We start from the raw sequence: 26,930 nt of genomic DNA on the forward strand, positions 1-26,930 counted from the left end.
GGGAGAGAGATGAAAGCTGTGAGTGGCTCGAATGCAGGGACCCCCTTGGTACAGACGCCCCCCTTCCCATACCTATTTCATTGTGGTTCAGGTCATAGAGACGTTCAAATGGGAAGTTCTTCTTCTCGATTTTCTTCACCACCTCCTCAGGCAGCTTCCTGAACTGGCGCAGGGGGCACATGGACTGCCACCTATGGGGGCGAGTGGGACGCAGGAGTTAGCAAGGGGATAGCCAGTGCCATCGGGATACCTGCAGGCATGTGCGTATGTCCCCCCACCGAGAAAGACGCCAGCCGTTTCAACTGTGCCATTACAAGCACCCATACCCCAACACCTACTCGGGTAAGGCCGTCATTCCCATGAGCCCAGAGACCATGCTCCCCCATTCCCTACAATCAGAGCCCCCTGACAGCACTTCCACATTCATGGGACGTGGAATTCAGGCTCCAAGAGCCCCGGGATATGACACACTAGGCACCACTTTCTCTGGCTGAGAGACAATCTCTGCAGGTGCATCCATGCCAACTTCGCAGAGGGCAGCCGGCATCCAGGCTGTCCCAGGAACTCTCTCGTCCCTCATCACTCGCTGGCCTGTAGAGAACTCAGTGTGGTTCCCGTCAATGTTCCTGCACTCACGATCCTCCCACTCGCCACCAGCCTCTCTGGTCAGAGCACCTGGAGGTCAGCGGTGCCCCCAGGGCAGATCAGACTCCTGGCCTGGTTACAGGCGGTAAGCCTGCGGCACGTCAGAAATCAGAGCGCCGCGGAGCCATCACTTACATCCGCTTGTCAATCATCTTGCAGAGGTTCAGAGTCTTGTCGGTGAGCTGGGCCCAGCCCCGGTTCAGGACAATCTCAAAGATCGCACGCATCAGCCGCCCAGCAGACTGCCAGGGACACAAGAGAGCTGTCAGAGCCCTGGGGATCAGTGTGCTTAACAGCCACTGGGGGACCAGGCTTTGGGGATTTCCAGTTCACAACTAACTGCCCAGCTCCTACCCCAATCTGAGAAACGGCTCCTCCTGCCCACCAACTCCACCATCCAGCCACACGACCAGCAATCCTTGGGCCATCTACAGCCAGCGACTTGGTGTGTGTTAAGGTTACTTAATCTGTCAATATTTCAGATTCAAGATCTGTTGCAGAGTTAAGACCCGGAGGTCGCGTCTCTCCAAAATAAATTAGCTTTCACCTGCAGTAATTTTCATGTATTCATTTATTAATGAGCAGAGCATGGCGAGTTCGAAGAGGGCCACCACACAGCTGACAGGAATTAGCCCCCGTTACAAATTCACAGCCCTCTTAACCATCAAAGCAATTAACGAACATTAACCCTCCCAGCCCCCGAGGAGCAGGCATTATCCCCACCTTGCAAATAAGGGCACTGGGGCAGAGAGAGGGTCATTCCGAGACATTGGCCGATTTTCTACCCACGGAAGTTCCTACTCACCTGGGTGACGTACACCATGTCTGCCATCAGAGCAAACCCTTCCAGCTTCAGCTGGGAGATAAAGGCCTGCAGGAGCACATTGATCTACAGACGGCAAGAACAGGAGTTAGAGCAAAGCCTTAACGGGGTATCAGCTGAGAGCCTCCCATCTTTGGGGAAGAGGGGTGGGAGGGGAGGAAGAGCTCCTAGCTGGTCAGGGCTCGCGCAACAGTACTGGGGGAGTTACTGCGTTCCTTCCCACCCCCAGTGCAGGAAAGCAGTCCAGCCTGACCCGATCAGCCCAATCATTCTTGAAGCGTCTGTCTGTGCGTGGCTCTGTTTTCAAGCAACCCATGTTCCTGTCCAGGACACCGCACAAAGGGAAGGGGGGAGGGCAACAGGATCAAGCATTCCCTAAACCACAGAACAGAAGCAGGGAGTGGTTCAGTGCCACAGGGCTCTCCTCTCACACGGAGCCAAGCTCCCCAGGAGGGCAGGCAGAGGGGCGGCTCACCTTGGCACTGGGCTCCTCAATGCTCTCCTTCACTGGAATTGGGACCCGCTCCAGCAGCTTCTGGAGCTCCAGCTTCTCTTCCTGCAGGGAGAGAAGGGGTGGGAGGTGAAGCCAGCTTGGGATGGGATGAACTGGGTTATCGCATACAATCCCTCTGAACCAGGGAAACAACAACCTGGCAGCCCTCCAGGGTACAGGAGAGAAGATCCTGGGAGCACCTCTCCTGCCTCAGCATGCACCCCCCCAGCCAGCCCCCGAGCCATACCTCCCGCACAGTGATGTTCTTGAACTCAGAGGACAGGGAGAAGACCCGGAAAAGCTCGATTTCACTCAAGGTGGGCTTCAGGAGCTGGTTGTAGGTTTGCACGGTCTCGTTGGTGATGTAGTAGTGGCTGGCAATGCGGCCCAGCTCAGTCACCTGGAGGAGGGAGGCAGGGAGGAAGGAAGGAGTAACTCCAGTTTGTGGTGGTGGAGCGAGACCCTCTGGCTGATCAGGGGGCTGAGCCAGGCAGAAAGGAGCGGCCTGGAGCTCACTGGAAGATGCGGAATGAAGCTGGCCAGCACAGAGGCTCCTGACATGTGGAGCAGAATCCCTAAGGAGCCAGGAATTGCCCAGGGGAGAACGTTAATCTTGTCAGGGACACAGATCCCTCCCTCAGCCCCAGCCTCTCTACTTCCATCTCCAAAGTAGAGGAAACCCAGGCCGCGATGGCAATTTGCTCAACAAGGAGGCAGCAGCGTACACGAGGATACCGACATTTGGAGCTACTTCAACCCACCCCTTCTGTCTCTTCAGATCAGTGACTCCCTAGAGCTCCAGGCTGGAAGGCAGCAGCCACTATGCTCCCCAAACACCCGCTGTGGCTGATCTATAGCCAGCTTTAGGAGGCAGCTCGCACCCTTTCCTCATCTGGCTTCAGTGAGTCCCCACCCTTCCCCTGCCTCACCTGGAAGTTCCCCGTCTTCTTATCGTACTTCACAAGATTGTTCTTGTCTAGCATCAGTGCTGCAGTATGAACCAAATCCAGCCGGCGCTGGTCCAGCAAGGGGTCTCCCTTCAGGTCATCGTGAGAGAGCCCATAGAGCGATGGGGAGCGCAGCATTCGGATGTACAGGTAGGCATAGCCCAGCCAGTTCACTGCATCCTACGGACAGACACCGAGAACCAGGGATATTTCAGCTGAGCGGGCACACTACTGTCTCTGAAGCAGGAAGTTATGGAGACCATTGGTTCAAGGCCCAAAACTTACCATGATGTGACCCCGCCTAAATCAAGTAACTGGGGGCAGTTTTAAAGTCTGAGGCCTCATGAAACATCAGAACTAGAAAAAACTGAAAGCGGAGAAGAGGCAGCTCCTACCCCTGGCAGACTGTCATAACTGACCTTAACCTGCACCGTCCTGAGTACAAGCCGCTTTCCTGCGCTCCTCCTGTCTTAGGGTTAGCGGCCATTATCTGCAGAACCATCAAAGTGCAAAATAAACGCTCCCTATCCTCAGAGCTGGGCGCCCCACATTCACGTGCCAGAGAGTGCTCATCTCAGACACCCTGGCCAGCAAAACCGCACTGCAGTGTAAAGAGATTCCAGCCAAGAAAGCTAGCCATAAGCAGGGGAATATTGTGAAGACCAAGCGGCGATCCAGAAACAGACAGCTCACAGTTTAATGTAACTGCCTTCAGGGCGAATACATTTTTCTAAGCGCCTATCCTGGACCAGGGAGCAAAAATCATTTCACTCGCTGCCTCAGGACACTATTCTCTCCCCAGCTCAGGCACCAACTGGAAGCCAAAGGTCATGAAATAGCCAAAATGCTTCACTTACAGACGATTTCGATTTACATACAAACCCCAGTCCTACGCTGGATTGAATGTGTGCTCCATCCCTTTTACAATCTGCACATCTATATCAAGCACCACGCCCTTTTCAGTGACGGGGCTGGGTTTTCTGCTACCCCTATCGACAGCACTGGAAGGCACATGGAGATGCAAGAGATTGTCCAGGGCAGGCCACTGTGTTCTGTGCCTTTCCGAGCAGTCTGTCCAGCAAGCCAGCAGGAATGGCCACAGAAGACAGGACACCCTTCTCTCCGCCAGGCCCAGGGTTCAGGTGTGTTGTGAACATTTCTATACAAAGGTGCAATTGGGGGGTGGGAGGGATGACACAACCAGACTCTCACCTTTGCGTTCTGGACATTCCCCAGCACCACCTCTGCATTCAGCATATCTGGCAGTTTCGACACCATCTGACTCTCGATAGGGAGCTGCTGGTTGAGGAGGGAGAGGTAATACTGCAGCTCTCCGTGCGATGTGATGAGGATCCCCTCACCCTTTGTGTCGTACTGGGGTCTCCCAGCACGGCCAAGCATCTAGGACAAATAAAAGGCTTAATTAGATGCAGAAAAGAGCTTTCAGCCTAGCCAACAACAAAACATTTCCCTAACTGCGGTGCCACAAGCCAGTCAGTGCTCAGCTACCCACTACAGAGCGGGAGGTGTACATGGTGCGGGGGGTCATTCCTCTGTCCTCACTCCTACCAGCACACTTATTCTGGGGTTCAGCTCAAACAGTCAAGACAGTCCAGCCAGGGGTGGTTGGCTATGGGGGAGGCTACGTTTTAGTCACCAGGTATTTTTAGTAAAAATCATGGATAAAAATTCACAACCCGTGACTTGTCCATGATTTTTACTATATACCCGACTAAAATTTTTTATTTTTTTTTTGGGGGGGGGAGGGGAGAAAGGGGGGCACCTTGGGAGGATGGCTCGGGGGGTGCCGCGGGCAGGCTCCCTACCCAGCTCCTAGGGAAGCAGCAACCTGTCGCTCTGCCCCAAGCCCTGGTTCTGCAGCTCCCATTGGCTGGGAACCGCGGCCAACGAGAGCTGCAGGGGCGGTGCCTGCAGGCGGAGGCAGCACATGGAGCTAGGAGCTGAGGGAGGGGAGTTGCTGTCGCCCTTCTGGGGAGCCGCCCGCCCCAGGTAAGCACCACCCTGCATCCCAATCCCCAGCCCTGAGCACCCCCACACCCAAACTCCTGCTACTGGGCGGCAGGGGAGCCCAATACTGCCCCAGCAGCAGCCAGTGTGCCTGGTCCAGGGGCTGTCCGAGCTGCTCAGGTGGCTCCCGGGCCACGTGCACCGGCCACTGAAGAAGGCACAGAGATCAAAAGTCACGGAATCTGTGACCTCCATGACCAACACGGACCCTTAGCTATGGGAAGCGGTGGCAGCTGTGGTGTCAAAATGCACGAAGCTGATCACATGGGAGGACTCACGAGGCAGATTCCAATAGGAGAGGAACCTGCTAGGGATGGTCAGAGCAGCTTTATTACTAGGACTTTACCTGCAGGATGTCCAGAGCACCCAGCTCCGTCCAGCGGCCCTTCTCCGGGCTGTACACCTGTGTCCCTTTGATGATGACCGTGTGAGCAGGAAGGTTCACACCCCAGGCCAGCGTCGCTGTGGAGACCAGAACCTGGAGCAGAAACACAGCGGGGTTGGTTCGCTCGCTCGTTCCCACAGGAAACTCCAGCAGAGCTACTGGTTCTTGCTCCAACAGGACAAGTGTGCCGGAAAGTCTCCTTCCATGTACCCAAAGCTCAGTGGAGAGGACCCCAGCCTGGGAGACTTGAGGCCTATTCCCAGATCTGCCACAGGCTGCCTGACCTTGGGTGAGTCAGGCCAGTCACAGTTCTGAGCAACTGCACCGGTATCCCCCCTCCACGGTCCAGCCAAGAGCACCCCGGAGGTTTCCGGCTCCCCAGCACTGCCTTTCTGCGTGGAGACCCGCGACTCTCTTCATTCTGACCAGGGTACTTCCAGACTCCACAGCTCCCTGCCTCAGCGTCCCAGCAGAGATACTGACAAGGGCACCAGCTTTTCTCTTCAGAGCCGGTAGACAGGTTATCAGTGCCATCATTAGCAGGTACCACACAGCACTTCCTGTGCAAGCCTGCTTTACTCTTCAAGTGAAAAGCACTCCAGAGAAACATGATCGAAGAACCCACACACATGGTACTAAGCTTACCAGGGTTCATCTCAACCCTCACATGAATTCTGGCAGGAGCAGTCCTTCAACCCCCACCCGAGGGATTCCTTGGGGTTACCAGTTCATCACAGCTTCCGCTCAGAACAAGCACACCCAGAGAGGGTTAGTCCCCCACTTTGTACCGTTCAGGGATCTTTGAGCTGGAGTGTCCAGGAGTAGGTCATTCGTAGACAATGGGTTTTCTTGAAGAATCTACACTCCTGTGAGACTCAGCCATGCTGAGCTAACCCCCCAGTGAAGACAGCACGAGGTGGATGGAAGAATTCTTCTGCTGGCCTAGCTAGCCTTTGAGGAGGTGGGTTAAGTACCACGATGGGAGAACCTCTCCCACAGGCAGTGGTATTGTCTACACTGAAGTACTACAACTGGGCCACTGGAGCGTTCCCAATGTAGACAAGCTCTCAGGGAAGTTCATTCAGGATATTGTTTGGCATGTGTTGTCATCTATCACAACATTCCCTCTTGTTTATACTGCAGTAGCACTGAGGAGCCCGTGTCATGGGCCAGGACTCCACTGTGCTGGACACTGCCCCAACCCAGAGCAAATACTCTCCCCTGCCCCAAAGAAGTCACAAGTCTAAGGGCAATTACCCTTTCCAGCCCTTAGTTTCTCCAGCTGTAAAATAGGACCTCAGTCTCACTGCCCCCAAAGTTCTTTACAAAGTGGGGGTAACGGGACAATGTTATCCTGTGCTCAATAGAACCCTGCTCTTCCCACAACAGGACATCTTCCCTACAAAGCCACTGCATCCTTGCGGGCAGCAGGCAGGGCTAACTACCACAGCTGCATCACTCACGCATCATGCCACAGGGAGAAACGGAGTACCAGGACATGAATACGGTTCAGATCAAAGTCACAGACAGGTCGCAGGCAATAAACAAAAATCTGCCAGCTCCAGCCCCCACCGCCGTGGCTGAAGCAGAAGTAGTCACAGAGGTTCGTTAAAGTCACGAACTAGTCCTAGATGATGCTCCATGACAGTGACCAAGGTGGAAGCCCACAGGCTGCTGGTGAGAGCGCCAGCTAAAGGGATATCCGAGAGCATGGATACCCATCTAAGCTTAGAGGAAAGGCTTCCTTCCTCTAGCCTAGCCATGCCCTGTTCACTGACCCATTCACTACCTGGGTTGGAGCCTAGACCTGTGACCAGAGAGAACCCAGTCTGGGTGCCTCGAGTCTCACAGCGAGCCCTAGCTTCATTAAGACATGACAATCAACAGACTTGCACTTCTAGTCTCCGGGTGGAGCATCCCAACACATGCTGAAGCAGCAATCACCTTAAAGCAGTGCGCAAGTATCTCACAGGGACGATCCCAGCCTGACCTGAACACACATGCTCCACTTGGAGCAATAATTACACTCACCTGAATGTGCTTGTCAGCAAACAGATCCTCCACCAGCGTTCGATCTACTCTGGTCATCCCAGCATGGTGAATAGCAAAGCCGTATGGCAATAGGTCCTTCAGCTCTAGATTCTGCAGCAAAGGGACAACTAATTACAGTCAGACTCTTTAGAGAGTGACTCCACAGTTCACACCGCAGGCCAGGAGAAATCCTGGAGGGCAAACCAGGGAAGGGATTACTCTGAGCCTGAGCTCCTGAGCATTAACAAGCGCTGCTCTCTCATGCTGCCATGAAACCAACACCCCCACAGGGAACAAGGACACAGGTCCCACTGTTCCTACTGAGAAGATTTTGGTTGAATGCTGTGAGTGAGTGTAGAGACAAGAGGGAGAGAAACCTCGATTCTAGGGAAACGTGGCAAGCTTATGACGTGAGCCGCAGTATTTTTGTCCCCCCAAGTCTGTTAGGCTGTCACAACACACCGGCCAGATTACAGGCAGATACCTTGCACTGCTCAGCTTCTGTCCTCAGGACCTCTGTAGAGGCTGAGCCCTCGCGAAGGAAGAGGCCCAGTGTATCTTTCTCCAGACACATGTCCCTGATGGCTCGGGCCGTCTTCCCTGTCTCCTTCCTGGAGTGAACGAACACCAGCACCTGTCAAACGTACCACACAGCACTGTTATCGGCGGGGGGGAGGCCATGGCAGCTGCAGCTGGCACAGAGTTCTCCCCCAGCCCATTCCCTGTGCTTAGGAAAGCGCGGTGACTATGGTGCAAAAGCGTGGCCTAGAAGACACACTGGGGCATGGTGCTGATGCAGCAGGTCTGGGCTGGAGCTGCTGGCCTGGTAATGGGAGCACCACAAGAGGAAACCGTTTAATGCTGGAAGAGGAGAGACGCTTGGCTCTGGGAGGGACTGTGGGCTCCGTGAGCTGGCTCAGGAGGGAGCTCCAGCCAGCTCTGACCAGAGAGGTTGGGGTGAGGCACAGCCACACGGGAAGAACGGAAGTGCTCATGCTGGATGGTCAGCAGGGGGAGAAACAGCAGTTTGGGGGTACATGTCCCTGCCTCAGCTGCTAGTAGCCAGCACAGATCTACACTTCTATCCACAGACAGAGAGTGCAGCAGTTCTGGAGCTGGGAGCAGAACCCACAGGACAAATGTAAAGAGAAAAAGCTTATCACCAGTGCACCATAACCAAGAGGCTTAAATGCACCAGCAAGTAAAATATCAGCAGAACGTCAGGCCTACCTGGTTCTTCCCAGCATGCTCCATAATCTTCTCGTAGACAATCTCATTCATGATCTGGAAGCGCTTGATTGCTTTCTTCTCTGTGATTCCCACATAGGTCTGCTCCAGGGGCACTGGGCGAAAGCTGCAATGAGAAACAGGTAGCATGAACTGGCTGGAATGGCACCTCCACGCTATGGATTTCTGCCACAGATCAGATGGTTTCTATTCAAGAACTACCGTGCAGATCCCTTCGCAAGCTTCAATACAGCCCCTCCACAGAGACTCCATGTTAAATACCCTCCTGTTCTAGCCCAACACACAAAGATTCAGTGACTCACGTTCTGGCCAAGCACTGCCTCCTTGTTTCAGTTCTACGGCAGCAGTATTCAACGGTCACTTGACTCCATTCCCTGGAGGCATGTCCTCAGATATGGATGAAACTTTGCAAGCCACCTCAGAGCCATTCAAAGCTTCCCTCAAGAAGCTTCTGCAGCAGATTGGGGTGGAGAATCGCTTTTCTTCACCTCCAAGCTTATGTTCTGAACTCAGGTATGAATATAACTAAGGCTAAGATTATGTCACGGAATCCGTGACTTCCAGAGACCTCCATGACATTTTCCACTTCAGTCCTGGGGTGGTGGGGCTGCAGCTGTCAGCTGGCTGGAGGACCCCGCAGCTCCCAACCGCGGGCCCAGGAACTCCAAGCCGTTGCCGGCTCCTGAGGGACCCTGGAGACCAACCACCCATTTTGTCAGTTATTTTTAGGAAGTCAGGGACAGGTCACAAGCTTCTGTGAATTTTTGTTTGTTGCCTGTGACCTGTCCCTGACTTTCCCTAAAAATAACCATAACAAAATCTTAAGGTTAAGTATAACGAGTAGTCACACCACCTCAGGAAAACACCCCTAGGGTGCATTTCAGGGATGCGATCCTGGACCTACAGAGTCTAAACGGATCTCCCTAAAAGCCACAAGCTCGTCCCGTGGCCAGTTAAACCAGGCTGGATGCCCAATGAAACCCTGGCACCACCAACTTATTTACGATTACTTTTTAAACCACCTCCCCATAAAGATCTCACCAAAGATCCTGGCTGCTTCCCCAACTGGATTATAAAAGTCCCTTCCCAACCTTTCCCACACCTGTTATCAAAGTAGAATAAGCCTTTGACAGGGTCCACTCTCAGGAACGTAGCTACATCCTCATAGTTTGGGAGAGTGGCACTCAGGCCAACAAGCCTCACATCCTCCTGGGTCATCTCAATGTTGCGGATGGCTCTAGCGACCAAGGACTCCAAGACAGGGCCCCGGTCGTCATGCAGTAGGTGGATCTCATCCTAGAGGAAAAAAGGTGGTGGGAAGAGGTTGACTTCCAAGGGGAAAGGCTTGACTCACTTCTTTGCTGCATGTCTGGTTCATTCGTTTTCCCTGATGGAACTGCATGGCTGGGCTTGCATAGGTTTAAATACCCACCCATCCACCACTCCCAGATGAAGTCTCACATCAATTATGGCCTCCTCAGAGGCCGCAAAGACCCTGACATAACCCCTGCTGCTGAGGTGCCACGAGGCACTTCTCGAAGTGTGGTCACAGCCAGCGTCACCATCTTTCAGGGCACTTGGGGAGACATTACTGCTACTCACCAGGATAATGAGGCGCACCAGCTGGGTATAGGTGCGCTCCCCTCCCTTGCGGGTGATGATGTCCCACTTCTCGGGGGTGCAGACGATGATCTGGGTAGCATTGATTTCTTCCTTACACAGCTGATGGTCTCCAGTCAGCTCGGCCACATTGATGCCGTAAGTGGCCAGGCGCTAGGAAAGACCAAGTATGGTTAGGCTGGATGAGAGCCCAGCGCATGTGAGGAGACCGCAAAATGAAAGGGCCTAAGCAGCAGCTTTGGGAAAATCGCATGCATAATTGCATACCTCTCCCAAGACTACAAATAGGGTTTTCCGCACCATGGCATTAAGCAAGACACAGATTCTTCCTCTATGGTGCTGAATCACAAAGCTTGGAATGGAGGCATCAGACCCAAAGGAACAGGGAATACCAGGCACAACACCCTCTCCTCCCAAGGCTTGATACCCTTTAATGGCCTGAGTTGGCCTGAGTGGCTGAGCTGGGGCCCTTCCGAGTACAGACCTCACAGGGGCAAAGCTCCAAGTCCTTGCTCCACTCCCCCTCCCCCGCAGGCCTAGACCGGAGTCATTCCATTACCTTCCCAAAGCTGCCCACCATCTCCTGCACCAGAGACCTCATAGGGGCAATGTAGATGATTTTGAAGTCGTCCACGTTGATGGTTCCATCCATGTTGATGTGCTTCCCAATCTCGCGTAGCATGCACATCAGAGCGACATTGGTCTTCCCCGCACCCTGGGAGACAGAATACACCTCTGTAGTCACACCTTACACACCACTGTAATAATCTTTGTATAAACTGCGCCTTGTAAGGTATCAGTTTAAAAAAAAACAAACCTCATAATTTGTTGATCAGTATTGGCCTGGTAAAACGTGTGTGCAACATTATATGTGAAGTTATAAGAAAGTTATAAGATTCCCCTGAAAGGCGTTCACAACACACATTCCAAACTCCAAAGCCCTGCCCAAAAAGACATTGACAAACAGGTCTGTCCTAAACAAAGGAGCATGTGCTCTGCTTAATTTGCATTTAAGCAGGAAACAGTCATCAAGCAGGAAGGGAAGACAAAGGAAGTTCAACCAGTGGGGGGGAAAAAAAACAGCAGGGAACATCCCTCCACTAGACTCTTTGGCTCCTGTCTCAGCTGGAAATGTTTTTCAAGAGAGGGACTGAAATGATAAGGAGAAGCAAACACCCGCAGACACCCCCCTCTCCCTCCCTATCACATTCACTGAGCCTGAAGAGACAAGGGAAGCAGGCGTTGGACTCTGGGGGAGGGTTTGGTCAGTAATCTGCTGGAGCACGTGGTGAGAAACTTTGCTTGAATCTAATCTGGTTTGTTAAGTTAGGTATTAGTAAATATCTTGCCTTTATTTTTCTTGTAACCATTTCTGACTTTTATGCCTCATTATTTGTACTCACTTAAAATTTACCTCTTTGTATTAAATAAACTTGTTCTACTGTTTCAGCTAATCCAGTGTGTTTTAAGTTAAAGTATCTGAATAACTTTGACAGAAGAAGCTGCCATATGATTCCTTTAAAAAAACTACGTATTTAATATATTTGTACTAACCAGGAGAGCGCTGTGAAGCACAGGACATACATTTCTAGTGGAAACTCTGGGACTGGGGGAGTGTTGGGGTCACCCTGCAATATAACCAAGGCTGGTGAGAGTCAGGCCGTGGCTTGCATGCTGGAAGGCTGTTTATGAGCAGTCCAAGAGGGAGCTACAGCAGCAAGGCATTGTAAGGCACCCAAGGTTGCAGGACAGGGGATGACACAACCCTCCACTGGTCTGGATTACACCCTGGTACATACACTGAATCAGCCCCATCAAATCCACAGCCTCCTCACAGAAGCCAAAGACAGATTCCCCGCTAAGTATGAGCCAGCCCCCCGCTAAGATGACGTAAAACTACTTAAGATAGTTAAGTCCAAAGCAGACTGTGAAGAGCTACACAAGGATCTCTCAAAACTGGGTGAGTGTGCAACCAAATGGCAGATGAAATTCAATGTTGATAAATGCAAAGTAATACACATTGGAAAACATAATCCCAACTATACATATAAAATGATGGGGTCTAAATTAGCTGTTACCACTCAAGAAAGATCTTGGAGTCATTGTGGAGAGTTCTCTGAAAACATTCACTCAATGTGCAGCAGCCGTCAAAGAAGCAAACAGAATGTTGGGAATCGTTAAGGGATAGATAAGAAGACAGAAAATATCATGTTGCCTCTATACAAACCCATGGTATGCCCACATCTTGAATACTGTGTGCAGATGTGGGCACCCCATCTCAAAAGAGATATACTGGAATTGGAAAAGGTTCAGAAAAGGGCAACAAAAATGATTAGGGGTATGGAACGGCTTCTGTATGAGGAGAGATTAATAAGACTGGAACTTTTCAGCTTGGAAAAGAGACGACTAAGGGGGGATATGATAGAGGTCTATAAAATCATGACTGGTGTGGAGAAAGTAAATAAGGAAGTGTATTTACTCCTTCTCATAACACAAGAACTAGGGGTCACCAAATGAAATTAATAGGGAGTAGTTTAAAACAAACAAAAGGAAGTCTTTCTTCACACAACACACAGTCAACCTGTGGAACTCCTGGCCAGAGGATGTTGTGAAGGCCAAGACTATAACAGGGTTCAAAAAAGAACTAGGTACGTTCATGGAGGACAGGTCCACCAATGGCTATTAGCCAGGATGGGCAGGGATGGTGTCCCGAGCCTCTGTTTGCCAGAAGCTGGGATTGGGAGACAGTGGATGGATCACTTGATGATTCCCTGTTCTGTTCATTCCCTCTGGGGCACCTGGTATTGGCCATTGTCGGAAGACAGGACACTGGGCTAGATGGATGTTTGGTCTGACCCAGTGGCCGTTCTTATGTTCTAAGAGAGTTGGGCTACAACTCAAAGTCTGTGCTAAACAGGGGGGGCTGCAGGCTCTGAATATCTATGAGGTGGCCTCATGGGACAGGAGATAGCTTGCCCGGATCCTTACCGTGGGAGCACAGAGTAGCAGGTTCTCATCAGTCTCAAGCGCAGCACGGTAGAGTTTGCTCTGAATCCGGTTCAGTGTTTTGAACCCCTCAAACCCAGCTTGGGCATATTTGGGCAGTTTGTCCACAGAAACCAGTTGCTGAAAAGGTGAAACATAATTAACATCAAAGACCAGGCCCTTTATTGTGCTGCAAGCCGGGCACTCTGTGGTCTATAAGAGAGACCCCTTGGGGAATGGCTGGGAGCTTCTTTGTCTCTCTCAGTGTGGCTGGGATATGCTTTGTGCATAGCAGTCCCAGAGCAGGCAGTAAGAGATCAGATAGGGCCCATTAGACCAAAGCATTTGGCCTGGGGGCTCCAACTGTTGATCTGCAATCTCACCCATCACTCTGGGCAGTGACCAGCAATGCAATCAACTAGCATAGAGGATTCTAACTCTTTGGGCCAACGCTACCGATTCCCCAGACTGCACCCTCTTGTGTACCGGGCAGTTCCCACCGCGGGTCAGAGTTCACAGGGGAGCTCAGATCACCAGTGTGGGGCAGCCCAACTGCAAAGCAGCCATTACAGCATGTACCACAACAATCCATAACCCCGTACAACCAGCAACGACTCCTCACCCCATGGGTTTGAGTTGTCTCCATTTTACAGCTTGGGAAACTGACAGAGTCCAAGTGACTCGTCCAGCCAGAACTGGAACCCAACCGTGACTATGGCCCATGCTCATTTGCTCAGTCCAGCAGACCAGCTTGCAACTGACAGAGGTGCAGGAACAGTGCCCCCAGACCCAGCACAGCAGCCCATCTTTAAGGTGCAAGGGGGAGCCAGAAGCCCCTATGCTAGGTGCACATCCCAGGCATTAGGAACCAATGGATCAGGAGCCACTTTTGGTCACATGAAATCTCAGGTAAGCAGAGCTTAACACTCAGGCTCCTTAAGGGTCATGTGTCGGAAGGGGCCCAAGTCCTGCTGGCCCCAGGGCGCATTGTGGAGAGGCTCCCTCAACACCTAAGCTGCTCGCTGCAAACAAGAAGTGCCACAAAGCTGGCGGGTTTCTGTGGGGGTGGGGAAGAAGGGACGCTGGGTAATCCAACCGTGCCCACCACTGACCGAAAGGGAACAGAGTCACCTACCTCTTCGGAGCCGAAGGGCTTTGGCTTCAGGGCAGGCACATGCACCTCCTCGTAGCCTTTGCGCTGCCTGCGGAACGAGCCATCAGGCAGCTGGCAACGCTTGTTGGCCATGAAATGGCTGCCCTGGGCAAACACCAGATCTTCCAGGTCCAACACCTGGCGCGGGGCCAGCGCCTGGAAAAACCAGAAGGGGCATCAGAGAAAGAATGGGAGGGGCCCAGATTTAAAGGGGAAGCATGGCAACTGCTCCCTCCAGCCTGCAAGTTTGCTTTCCCAGGCAGATCAGGGGCTTAACCTTTCACACCCCACCCGCAGGCAGCTAGATCAGGGTGTCTTCTGCACCCACCTGTCCCTATTTAACAGCCCCCTTGCACTCATTCAGCCCCTCATCTAGCAGTTCCTCGAGCATCCAAAGAACAGGTGCCTTAAGGGACACACCTCTCCACCCTGATCCAGATCCATGGTTTCCAGGTCTGTGTCCATCCGGGACTGGCGCACACGTTCCCTGCGAGAGCGTTCCTCCTGGATGGCAAAGAGAGGGCAGGTTAAAACACTGTGCAGACACCTCTCAGTGGGGAACAGCAGCTGCTGTGCCCCACTCCGCACACGAGCGCCTGCTACTGCCCCACTGCGATAGCTGACTGGTGAGGCAGCTCCACGGGCTGGGAGTCCCTCTAAGCACAGCCATCCATTCAACCAGAGCCACCTACTGATGGGTCACTGGAAACCACCACCACCAGGGCCAGAAACATCACCTGTCCCCCAGGGGAACATACTGCAACTGACCCTGTGCAGACGGGCGTAAGAACAGGCTGGGTCCAGGCACAGGAAACATTCGTTAGAAGGACAACTGCAGCATGGAGCAGAGCCAGGGAGCTAACGAGCCATGCTTAGCACTACAGTGAAGAGGACTCAGGATCAGACCCTGGTCTAGATATCTCAGCTCCCTCAGAGCACAGAGGAGGTCACGCTCAAAGCCTCCATAACCCCTTCCAATTACTGATGAGCGGATCCGACATGCTCCAAAGGGAGTTTCATCTCAGAGGACCCCGTAACACAAGCAGGCGCAATGCTCTGCACCCAAAGCTGGATCTGGCTAATATGAAGAGAGGATGCATGGTCAGCCTACAACCATCATCACATCAAACCTCTATGCTGTGACCCAGGCAGGCCGTCACCCGCCCATCCTTTCAATCCAGTGATCGCAGTGAAATGTGTGTGTGACATGCATGCAAAGTGCTATTGCAATGGTGTCAGCTCAGATGCAACAAGGACCTTATAGGCCTCTCTCCGCTCTTCTTACCCGAATCAGATCTTCCTTCTCCGTCTCATGCAGCTGATACAGAAATTTTGACAGCTCGGGATCAGATTCCATCTTCCCCATGATCCTCTCCTTCTCGCCTTCACTTTGTGCACTAGCCAGCAGCGTACAGTACAGGACTGGAGGGAGAAAGAGGGTGAGAGAAGGCAGCTACAAGCACAACCGGAGCAGAACACAGGCAAAGAACCAGGGTCACAGCACTCCAGGTTAACGAGGTGCCCAGTACTCACTCATCATTCGGTGCTGCCTCAGCACCTTAATGAAGTCAAAGGTGTTAAAGCCCAGGAGCAGGACAAGCTGGTTTTCACACTCCCTGTCATCGCCGGCAGTCTGGGAAAAGAAGGGACAGAAAGAAGCTGGTTACATCTGCTGCCCTGCTTCGCCATGGGAGAAGGCAGGGGACCCAAACTCCCACTGCATAGCAAATACGAGCTACCCGCCAGACGTACAACCGAGATCCTCCATGTAACAATCAAGACTCTAAGCAGATATCTCACCAACACTGGCAAGAGTCTAACCAACCTCTTCCCACCTTCCTAAGAGGCCCCTATGGGCAGGACACCTGGGTCATCTATGCTGGTGCAGTTTACAGGCTTTTAAGCCTCATAAATACCGTAGATGAAGGGCTGGAACCTGAGATGTGCTGGGCACCCTAATTCCAACTGAAGTCAAAGGGAGTGAGGATCAGGGCCAAGGTTAGCATGGGGAACACCACACCAGAGTTGGCCTCCCAGAAGATGTTTCTGAAAAAGCAGTAACTGTCACCCAAGAGAAGGTCTGCCCATGCGTTAAACCCGGTCCTCACAGCAGAGGAGGGACGGGGTGGGTGCATCCTCAGGGGAAAAGTGGCACAGTAGCAAACCATTTGGTTGTATTAACATTTTAATATGGAAAAATAGGTCCAAATTGTAAAGAACTGCCCAGGCAGCTTCCTGTCTTCCAGCCAAGCAGGCCCTGAGTCTGGAACCTTCTCCACCCAGAGGCAGGATAATTGGCCACATACCTTTAAGATCTCTAGCACCTCATCTGCTTTCTTCTGGGACACAATGGCATCATCGTAGAAGCGGCTCAGCTGCCGCTGAAGCCAAAAGGCGTCAATGTCTCGGGGATGCAAGTCTCGCTTCTTGGAGCTCATCAGCTCCCCTGACGCCACCAGCTGAAAGACAGTCAGTGTCTCCTTACGGCCTTCCTTCGCCCGCGCAGGACTGAGTCCCCACTGAGTCCCCAGGAAAGGCACAGACTGCCCTTTGGGTAAGCAAAAGCACACCCAGTATTGCCCCATCCCCCATGGCCATCATGTACATGAGCAAAGCCCTGGCAGCAGCAATCACTCGTGCTATTCCAGTCCCAGAGGGGCACTCGTTTTGGCTCTGTAACTGTGCAACTCATCAAAGGGAGGGGAAGCCTTCTCCAGTGCAAATACTGGTTTCCGACAGAAAACGTTAGGTCCTGCCCAACGAGAAGGCTTTGAAACCAAATGAGCCATTGTGAGACCTCAAAAGAACAAAGATTTTGTTAATCACCCTCTCACCCCCCACCAGGAAGAGGAGATCTGCGCATGAAGTCATCCTATTAGCAGGGCTTTGGGGAGAAGGGGATAAAAATCCCTGACAAGAAAAAAAACTTGGTTCTTTTTCCTGCTTGGACTCTAAAGGGGAAGAATTATTAAGCATAAACAAAAGAGCCCCAGCTGTTTTACCAGGGTAGACCAGAATCTATCTGGTCTATCAGTCCAGCAGGGAGCCCTCTGCTAGATCTGTCATACTAGTGTCTGCTATCACCGTTAGGAATGAAGTCCCCAAAGCTTTAATACAGCCACCAACTTCAAGCCAACCCTCCAGCGACAGGAAAGTGGCCTTTCGCCTCCCCCTTGGGAACTCACATTGGCTGAGAGGGTGCAGCGGACAACGGCCTCGTCCCCTTCCATGTCATCATCAGATGCCTCATCCCGTACTTCACCATACACGTCCTCATCACCTTCCTGTTGGAACACACAGCTCCTGTTAATAGCTCTCTCCCAAGGAAACCTCATGGAGAAGCTCTCTAGCTCCCCCCTACACCTTGGGCAGGAATACTGGAAATGCCATCCCTCCCGAGAACCGGCCGCACTGGTCCTTCCTCCAGCAGCAGAAAAATCATACTGTGGTTAAGGCAGAAGATCACAGGACTTTGGGCAAGTCCCGTCATCCCATGCCTCAGTCTCCCCATTTATGAGACAGGTCGTATCAGGGATGGCGCTCCTTGTACTGGAAGCTCAGTAGAAGTGAGCATTATTATTGTAAACTGAAAGCAAGACGCCAGACGTGGCCAACACCAGACACAGCCAAAGTCAGTAGAAAAAATAATGCACCAAGCCAGTTGGGCACCCTAAATTATGGGAGTGAGGGAAGATCTTTCTGACCCCATGCAACAATCATCTATAGCCTAGAGCAGGAAGGGGGACAGTTCCTTACAGATGCCATCCTAGCCCCGTGTCAGGTCCCTTGTTCAGGCTCACTGTTATTCTTCTCAGTACTACCCTGGGGCAGCTAGTCCCTCGGTTTAGTTGTATTTTAGATGGAGCACATTTCCACTGAGCTCGCTGCAGACAAGCCTCATGATGTTAAAGGGCATTCAGAACTCATTAGGGCGTACAAGTCGTTTCAATCCTTTCCCACCTCAAGACCTTCAAAAATAAGTGCTACCAATGACTCAGAGGTTCCTGCATTGTTCCACCTTAGGAACCAGCCAAAGCAATCCTTTTCAGACCCTCACTCAGGAAAGTGTTACAGAAGAGCAAGTACATTAAATAGCCCCAGGCGGCTCACATTTAGAAAAGGCATTGCAGGAAACAGGAAGTCAGAGAGATAGCAAGTTTCGATCTGAAAGGGACTGGTGAGGAGGTCAGGAAGTCTGATAGCTAATCAAAACCAAGCAGCTGGCCTATGGGCCAAGCCACAGAAATCATACACATTTCTGTGAAAAGCAGTACAGCTTAGTACAGTAATTTACAAAGCCTTCCAGTGCCAGGAAGCAGGGTCTAACCTTCCGGCCTGGCTCGGCCTTGCTGGCCAACATGGCTGAGGTTGATCCAAACTCTAGCTCCGTGCGTACCCAAGCCCTGTCCACAACCAGCAGCACAAAGAAGAGTGACAGTTCAGCCACCACCTTAGACGCATCACTTACCTCTTCATCAGACTCAAACTGCACATTCACGCCGTACGTCTCATCGATGTTATCATCTGCAAAGGGGGACAGAGTTAGAAGGGTGCAACCAAGCTCAACCCAATTATCCCTGTTTTGCAAGAGCACCAGCACCAGCTAACGCATGGAGAGCACACCCAGGGAAAGGCCAGAACACGGATACGTTTCCACTAGAGACTAAGCAGAGAAAATACCACTCGATTTGAGTCAAAAGACTAAACATTATTCACAGATGTCTCTGGCTTAGGCTAGCGTGTAGCCCTTCATCTCCAAGTGCAATAACTATTTACCACCAATATCCAAAGAAACATTTTTCAAGCCCCGTCTCAGTTTGAAACACTTTCTAGCCTCCCTGCATACAGGCACTGTGCCCCGTTTGTGCACCAGCTATTGAAACACGACATGCTGATAACTCGTATACTGTGCTCTGTGAGATAATACACGAGAGCGGTCCAGGCACAAGCTCGAGGGTGATCCCTACCCATGTTCTGGATCTCCTTGTCACCACCATAGTCTGTGATCTTCTTGCCCAAGTTCACCAGCACATGGTAGCGGGTGTCGTCCGTCTGTCCTAACAGCAAATCAATTTCCTTCCGCCTCTCTTTGTCTCGCAGCTTCTCGTTCTTCAATACAGCCAAGACCTCATCAGCTGCTCCACAGAGAATGTCACGTGGCTGCAGAAGAAATGAGAACAGCTGCAACACACCTGATTTGGGGGATACTCCATATACCTGACCCGACTGGGATAAGCACGGCCACTGCTCAGCTGTCGAACTAGAAGACTGGCTCACATTTATGAACTAAATACTTCCAGCTTTCTGCCTACAAAAATTATCTGGAAGCATTCCCCTCCGAAAACACTGCAGCACTGTGCCAGCACATGAGAAATAGCAACGGCCATGACACTGCTCAGAAGTTAGATCCCACCTTACAGTAAGGGCAGTCACTCCAGGTAGCTCAGGGGATGTGTCTAGGGTCCCATGGAAACAATATCTCAGACGAAGAGCTTTAGCACCCACAAGTTGTTATACATCTCACTAGCTTGCAACAGAAGCATTAACTGTCTAGGATCCAAAGACCAGCTTATTGTCTGATCTGAGCTACAGCTCTGCCAGCTATTTGCCTCGCACACACACTAGGGGTTCTGACAACTGCACTCGGCTGATGTGCCTTCACATCACAAGCAGTTAGAGCAAAGATACCCTCACAGATCCATTCACATCCTTACCTGGTCCCCAAGGGCTGCCTGAATGAAACTTAGCAGCACCTCATAGGTCTCCCGGGTCTCCTTGGTTTTGGGTTTGTAGATGATTCCCACCATCTCGTCAATGCCCTCAGAGAGCAGCGTATAACCCTTCATTTTGTTGATATCATGCCTGTCCTCATCACGCTTCCTCCTCCTAGAAAGCAGGGAAAGGAAAACATCACACAAGTCTATTAGCAGATGAAGTTGCTTCTCCAAATTATGCCAATCCTTCTGGCTGGGAAAAGACGATGGACAAGCAACCCTCAGATGAAACATTTTCTGTCCCCACATTTGACTTTAAACTGGTCAACGTGCAGTAAAAGTCACCAATCTATCACCCCCTCACCTAACCATCATTCTAATCAGGGGTCATTTACCCTTCATTGAAGACATCAGATAGTTTAGGTGCAATTGTTAAGGTGGTGTTGGACGTTTTAAAACTGAAAAGAAATGTGTTCACTAGGTTTGCTTACATTTTTTTTAAATAAAAAAACATTTTTTATTTGGATTTAACCATCAGCTGCAGTATTTGTAACTTCTATACTGAAATACTAGGCTAGTGCAAAAGACACCAACTGGTCAGCTTCCCTATCAATTGCCATTGTCTAAGCAGAGACAAATCAGACAGTAAGCACTTAGCTTGCATTATTAAAAAAAAACCCAAAAACTGCCACCATTTATGCCATCAGTATCTCAAGGACTTTTTTTAAATGTGATTTTTTAAAAAGCCTGACACATTTGAAGGGATACTATTTTCTATCCATGGCACAAGTTATTTTCATTTGTTTCAAGTTCAGTAAAAATTATCTCTGCCTGGCCAATTCACGTGAAACTCTTCTTCTCCACAACAGCACACTGTCAGCAGTGCTCGGATGAAATCCTTATGCGAGAAGATTAACTCAGCATTAAGTCTGATGCAATTAAGATCTTAAAGTCATGGAATTTCGAGTGAGGTTCCTCAAGGCAACCTTCACTGCTCCTTCCCGCATTCGTGCGGTGTAACAGAATCCTTCTCTATAGGGTTACACCATCTGTACTGTCATCATGTGCATATCTAAGGTTTATAGAATAAGTTGCAAGTAAAACAAATCAAGAGTACACAGCTGAACTTACATAAGAAGCAATATGGAGGAGGGCTGTGAACAGGTATCACTTTAAGAGCACAGGCTTTAAGAGTTTTCCTAGATAACTGCATGATAATTAAGGTTAAGATTTTGTCATGGTTATTTTCAGTAAAAGCCACGGACAGGTCACGGGCAATAAATAAAAATTCATGGAAGCCCATGTCCTGTCCATGACTTTTACTGAAAATAACTGGGAGGGATGGGATTGATAGCTCCAGACCCTGCTGCAGGCGCTGAAGCCAAAGAAGTCACGGAGGTTCATTAAAGTCACAGAATCCATGATCTCCATGATCAAATTCTACCCTTAATGATAATCTCTGAAACCCAGGCAGTGGGGAAATACTTTAAATTCCCAGGGCTAGATCCCACACAAGCTTTTCAGCACGAGACTCCTGAAACATGCTGCAGTCAGGATGCTCTCATTCAATGCTCTGTGCCCATTTAGTCTCTTAGAACCCCAAGCTCTGAAAGACAAATTCATGCATAACCCACTCACTTCGCTCGTCTCTCTTCCTGCATCTGGGGTTTGGTTCTTTGAGCCTTGTCACCCATTCGAGTGCCCTCCAGCTTCCCAACCAAGGAGAGAACCTCCCCCGTAGGCTCATCTCTGCGGGTCCTGTCGATCAAGGAGCGATCAGCTTGAAGTACGAGGTTAGAGTTCTGGAGGGATCATAGCACAAGAGAACAGGTAAGAGGTGTGAAGAAACCAATGCAACAATCTCTATAGCCCCAGCCAGGCCAGTAGTAAGTTTCATTATTGCCAGTGGCCCATCCCAAACAAATTCCCACACATCATCATCATTACTGTAGCACCTAGGAGCTCTAGTCATGAGCCCAGACCACATGGTGCTCGGCACCATACAAACAGAACAAAAAAGGACAATCTCTACTCCCAAAAGTTTACAATCCAAGTAGAAAACCAGAGACAACAAATGGCTACAGATGGCAGAGCATAAGGAAACAATATACTGGCAATCAACAGTGGTTTCGGCACACTAACAACTGTCAAGCTTTTTGTAGGCCTTACTGCAAAGGGCAGTTTTGAGAAGGAATCTGAAGGAAGATAATGAGATACCTTTGCAAATATTTACAGAGAGTGTCATAACGGGGAGGGGCAATACAGGGAAAGCATGAAAATTTAACAAGTGGATGGTAGTAGCAGCCAATCGGAGGCAGGAGTCAGCTCAAGAGCAAATGAGAGATGATAGGTAGGGTGGCAATTGACCTGAAGAGTCTTGAAAGTAAGTGAAGACAAGTAGCTTATGTTTGATTCGATAAAAGGGCACAAGCACCAACTTTCCAATGTACGGGGGTGGAGGGACCCCCACCCCTCCCCCAAGGCCACACCCCCACTGCCTCTTCCCACCCCTCCCACGCACCCAGCCCCAGAGTACCCACGGAGTCAGCGCCTATGGTAAAGGGGACCCAGTGAGGGAGGCAAAGAAAGGGGTGACATGATCGAAGTGACGGGCTAGGGACATTATCTTTGCAGCAGCATTCTGAACGGATATGAGTGGGGCAAGACTGCAGTGGTCCAGGCAAGAAAGAAGGATGTTGCAATAATCAAGATGTAAGATGAGAGCTTGGACAAGAGTTTGATCCGTGTGAATGGAGAAGTAAGAAAGGCCACATTGTGGGGATATTATGCAGGATCTAGGATGCAACTGAAGGAAAGGAACATCACACAGCAATTAGAGACAGAATTTCAGTGAGCTCAGGGATGAAAGGGATACGGGGCAGTAGCTGGAGAGGGAAGCAGGGTCACGGGTAAGTTGGTTTTATAAATTTAGATAACGAAATGCAATGCTAACGCCTCATGGCTGCGAGCACACAACAGTCGGGCAATTTGAAGTGATGATTCCCACAGCCACCGTGCTCCCCCCCCCCCCCCCCCCCATGTATACAGCGGAGCCTAGCGCGGGCCAAGCGTCAGCCGCCTGCGTGCTACCAGAGCCACCGTGCAACCCCGTGTTTCCAGGACCGTGTTTCAAGGATGCAAAACTCTCTCTCCCCGTTTGTATGTTAAGACAGTGATCGCAATTTTACAGCAAGGCTACGGTCTGTATGAAGCGTTCACAGGTTCGAGTCGGTGCTTCCTTCCTGCAAGGGAGGTCCCCCCCCAGCCGGCTGCTCCCCTTCCCCGGGCCCCCCACGGACCCCCCCCCGGCCGGCTGCTCCCTTCTCACGCTCCCCCCGGCCGGCTGCTCCCCTTCCCCGGGCCCCCCCCGGACCCCCCCCCCGGCCGGCTGCTCCCCTTCCCCGGGCCCCCCACGGACCCCCCGCCCCCGGCCGGCTGCTCCCCTTCCCCGGGCCCCCCACGGACCCCCGCCCCCGGCCGGCTGCTCCCTTCTCACGCCCCCCCCGGCCGGCTGCTCCCCTTCTCCCGCCCCCCACGGGCCCTCCCCCGGCCGGCTGCCCGCCTTCCCCGGGCCCCCTCGGGCGGCGGCCCCCCCCGCCACGCACCCGGGCCCCCCCCCCAGCGCTCCCGCCCCGGCGGCCCGGCCCACTCACCGCCTTGTACTCGTACTGCAGGCTCCGCGCAGTCACATCCGCCATGGCGCCGCCTCACCCGCCCGGACCCCGGCGCCGGATTCGAGCCGCTTCCCCCGCCCCCGGTGCCGCGGCCCAAACTGAACCAGGTCGCCGCGCAGCGCAGCACAGCACGCACTTCCGGCCGGCAAGTCCTTCCGGGGCGCACCGGAAGTGCCCTGCCGCGAGCCCTGTCCCCGGAGCGCCGCGGCCCCTGCTGCGTTCGGTGCCCTCGCGCCCAGACGTCAGCGCGTCCCCCTGGCACGCTGCAGCGCGCGGCAGCGTTGCCTAGCGACCGGCCCCCTCGCGTGGCGGCGCTCGCCGGGCAGGGAACGTGCCGGGCCTGCGCCCGGCCACCGAGCGCGAGCAGCCGCCTTTCTGGGCGGGGAGGTGTCAGGAATCTGCCCCGGCCTTTCCCAGCGGGCTGGGGCCGAGGTCGCGGGGCTCCCGCCCATCCTGCGAGCCCAGGGGGCGGGGCTCCCAGCCGGTATAGCCCGGTGGGCGGGGCTCCCTCCCATCCTGCGAGCCCAGGGGGCGGGGCTCCCAGCAGATATAGCCCGGGGGGCGGGGCTCCCTCCCATCCTGCGAGCCCGGGGGGCGGGGCTCACAGCCGGTATAGCCCGGGGGGCGGGGCTCCCTCCCATCCTGCGAGCCCGGGGGGCGGGGCTCCCAGCCGGTATAGCCCGGGGGGCGGGGCTCCCTCCCATCCTGCGAGCCCAGGGGGCGGGGCTCCCAGCAGATATAGCCCGGGGGGCGGGGCTCCCTCCCATCCTGCAGGCCTGGGGGCGGGGCTCCCAGTCGGTATAGCCCGGGGGGGCGGGGCTCCCTCCCATCCTGTGGGTCTCAGGGGCGGGTCTCCCAGCCGGTATAGCCCGGGGGGCGGGGCTCCCTCCCATCCTGCGAGCCCAGGGGGCGGGGCTCCCAGCCGGTATAGCCCGGTGGGCGGGGCTCCCTCCCTCCCATCCTGCGAGCCCGGGGGGCGGGTCTCCCAGCCGGTATAGCCCGGGGGGCGGGGCTCCCTCCCATCCTGCGAGCCCAGGGGGCGGGGCTCCCAGCCGGTATAGCCCGGTGGGCGGGGCTCCCTCCCTCCCATCCTGCGAGCCCGGGGGGCGGGGCTCCCAGCCGGTATAGCCCGGGGGGCGGGGCTCCCTCCCATCCTGCGAGCCCAGGGGGCGGGGCTCCCAGCAGATATAGCCCGGGGGGTGGGGCTCCCTCCCATCCTGCGAGCCCAGGGGGCGGGGCTCCCAGTCGGTATAGCCCGGGGGGGGGGGCTCCCTCCCATCCTGTGGGTCTCAGGGGCGGGTCTCCCAGCCGGTATAGCCCGGGGGGGCGGGGCTCCCTCCCATCCTGCGGGTCTCAGGGGCGGGTCTCCCAGCCGGTATAGCCCGGGGGGGCGGGGCTCCCTCCCATCCTGCAGGTCTCAGGGGCGGGTCTCCCAGCCGGTTTTGCCCGGGGGGGGCGTGGCTCCCAGCCAGCGTGACCTAGGGGTGTGGGGCTCCCTCCTATCCTGTGGGCCCGGGGGCAGGGCTTCCAGCTGGTATGAGCCTGAGCCACACTACTGTGTGAAGCATCAGTGTTGTGTTTTGCTCTGATCTCTCTCCCAAAGGGTGGGGTGCGTTCTCTGTTGTGGTCACTTCAGGCTTGGAGCATTGTCCAGGATGGTGAGTCACCCTCAGGTGTGCAGAGCCAGGAGCTCTGGCTGTAAGGTCTGGCGCTTTGGTAGGAGCAGGTGAACCCCACCTCTGCTGCTTCTTGGTGGATTTTTTTCTCTTCCAATACGAGGAAGTTGGTGAATGAAGCACAACAGTGAAATGAAAAGCCTGGTCGTGGGCTAAAGCCAGGGACCGTGCGGGTAGCAGTTCAGACTGAAGCAGGGATAACTTGCAATAGTGCTCAGGATTAGTTGGCACAGGGCTGATGATGGCATGCAGTCCAGGTCCTTTCAGCTCCTTTCTCAGCCCCTCACAATCACAGCTCCAGGCAACAGCTTGGCCACTGATATCCCAGGTTTGCTCCCCATCTTTATCTTGATGCTGCTTGATGAGGCCTAGGTACACATTCTGTTTACTCTGTTTATTCCTGCCCAAGGCATGGGCATCATCTAATTTTGTCAGGTTTCAGAGTAACAGCCGTGTTAGTCTGTATTCGCAAAAAGAAAAGGAGGACTTGTGGCACCTTAGAGACTAACCAATTTATTTGAGCATGAGCTTTCGTGAGCTACAGCTCACTTCATCGGATGCATACTGTGGAAATCGCAGAAGACATTATATACACAGACACCATGAAACAATACCTCCTCCCACCCCACTCTCCTGCTGGTAATAGCTTATCTAAAGTGATAAGCATGTGCTGGAAATGGCCCAACTTGATGATCACTTTAGATAAGCTATTACCAGCAGGAGAGTGGGGTGGGAGGAGGTATTGTTTCATGGTGTCTGTGTATATAATGTCTTCTGCGATTTCCACAGTATGCATCCGATGAAGTGAGCTGTAGCTCACGAAAGCTCATGCTCAAATAAATTGGTTAGTCTCTAAGGTGCCACAAGTCCTCCTTTTCTTTTTTCATCTAATTTTGTCTTTCCCTCTAGGCTCTGATGATGGCCATTACCAGCAAAGAATAAATATCCTGGGCCATGTGGGCTCTGCGCTGGGGAGTTATACCACTGTTTGAATCCTGGCATGGATGACACAAGAAGTAGGCACCCAGGAACTAGAAGGGTTGACTGGGTTGTGAGTTTCCTTTCTGCATCCAGCAGCCAGAGGGGGAGATCCAGCCAGCTTGCAACTGGCTACCTGGTGGAGCCTCACCAGCATTGTCTGTGCTTAAGCCCAGGCAGGATTACTGGACGGAGTGGCCTCTTTGACAATCATGGTCATGAAGTCAGTTTTCTGGGTCTCCCTGCCCCACACAAAGAGATTCAGAGACCTCTGCTCTGGAAACTGATGTGGAGGGTTAAACTGTTCTAGAGAAAAGGAATGAGCTGTGACACGGAAGGAAAGGCAGAGTCAGCCTAGGGGACTTCTGGTGCCCCAGGCATAATGTAAGAGTCACAGTTACATGGGTGGGAGCCCACAGCCTCATCCGACTTGGAAATTCTCCAGGATAGAGTCAGGTGAACTCAAGTGTCTTGTCTTGGTTTCAAAGTCTAGTCTCAGGCTGATGTCCAACTGGTTAAGTAGCAAAGCT

General features: G+C 52.9%; 1 protein-coding gene across 1 annotated transcript in view; it reads right to left on the reverse strand.

Annotated features, from left to right (window-relative positions):
- The window catches only part of SNRNP200 (small nuclear ribonucleoprotein U5 subunit 200), a 39,180-nt gene extending 14,976 nt beyond the window's left edge, over nt 1-24,204 (reverse strand). Inside the window, exons 1-26 of the mRNA XM_037886265.2 lie at nt 23,726-24,204; nt 21,711-21,874; nt 20,073-20,244; nt 19,326-19,518; nt 18,827-18,882; nt 17,544-17,642; nt 16,665-16,817; nt 15,892-15,991; nt 15,644-15,780; nt 14,779-14,862; nt 14,341-14,514; nt 13,209-13,346; nt 10,780-10,935; nt 10,203-10,373; nt 9,703-9,896; nt 8,583-8,706; nt 7,837-7,986; nt 7,353-7,463; nt 5,283-5,414; nt 4,121-4,309; nt 2,891-3,088; nt 2,209-2,361; nt 1,944-2,024; nt 1,451-1,534; nt 781-887; nt 73-191 (exon numbers count right to left, since the gene is read on the reverse strand). Of these exons, the coding sequence (XP_037742193.1) occupies nt 73-191; nt 781-887; nt 1,451-1,534; nt 1,944-2,024; nt 2,209-2,361; nt 2,891-3,088; nt 4,121-4,309; nt 5,283-5,414; nt 7,353-7,463; nt 7,837-7,986; nt 8,583-8,706; nt 9,703-9,896; nt 10,203-10,373; nt 10,780-10,935; nt 13,209-13,346; nt 14,341-14,514; nt 14,779-14,862; nt 15,644-15,780; nt 15,892-15,991; nt 16,665-16,817; nt 17,544-17,642; nt 18,827-18,882; nt 19,326-19,518; nt 20,073-20,244; nt 21,711-21,874; nt 23,726-23,770 (3,484 nt within the window). The 5' untranslated portion in view covers nt 23,771-24,204. The remainder of the gene's footprint in view (nt 1-72; nt 192-780; nt 888-1,450; nt 1,535-1,943; nt 2,025-2,208; nt 2,362-2,890; nt 3,089-4,120; nt 4,310-5,282; nt 5,415-7,352; nt 7,464-7,836; nt 7,987-8,582; nt 8,707-9,702; nt 9,897-10,202; nt 10,374-10,779; nt 10,936-13,208; nt 13,347-14,340; nt 14,515-14,778; nt 14,863-15,643; nt 15,781-15,891; nt 15,992-16,664; nt 16,818-17,543; nt 17,643-18,826; nt 18,883-19,325; nt 19,519-20,072; nt 20,245-21,710; nt 21,875-23,725) is intronic.
- Nucleotides 24,205-26,930: the final 2,726 nt, after the last annotated feature.

Source organism: Chelonia mydas, chromosome 26 (genome assembly GCF_015237465.2).
Source record: "Chelonia mydas isolate rCheMyd1 chromosome 26, rCheMyd1.pri.v2, whole genome shotgun sequence".
NCBI lineage: Eukaryota > Metazoa > Chordata > Testudines > Cheloniidae > Chelonia > Chelonia mydas.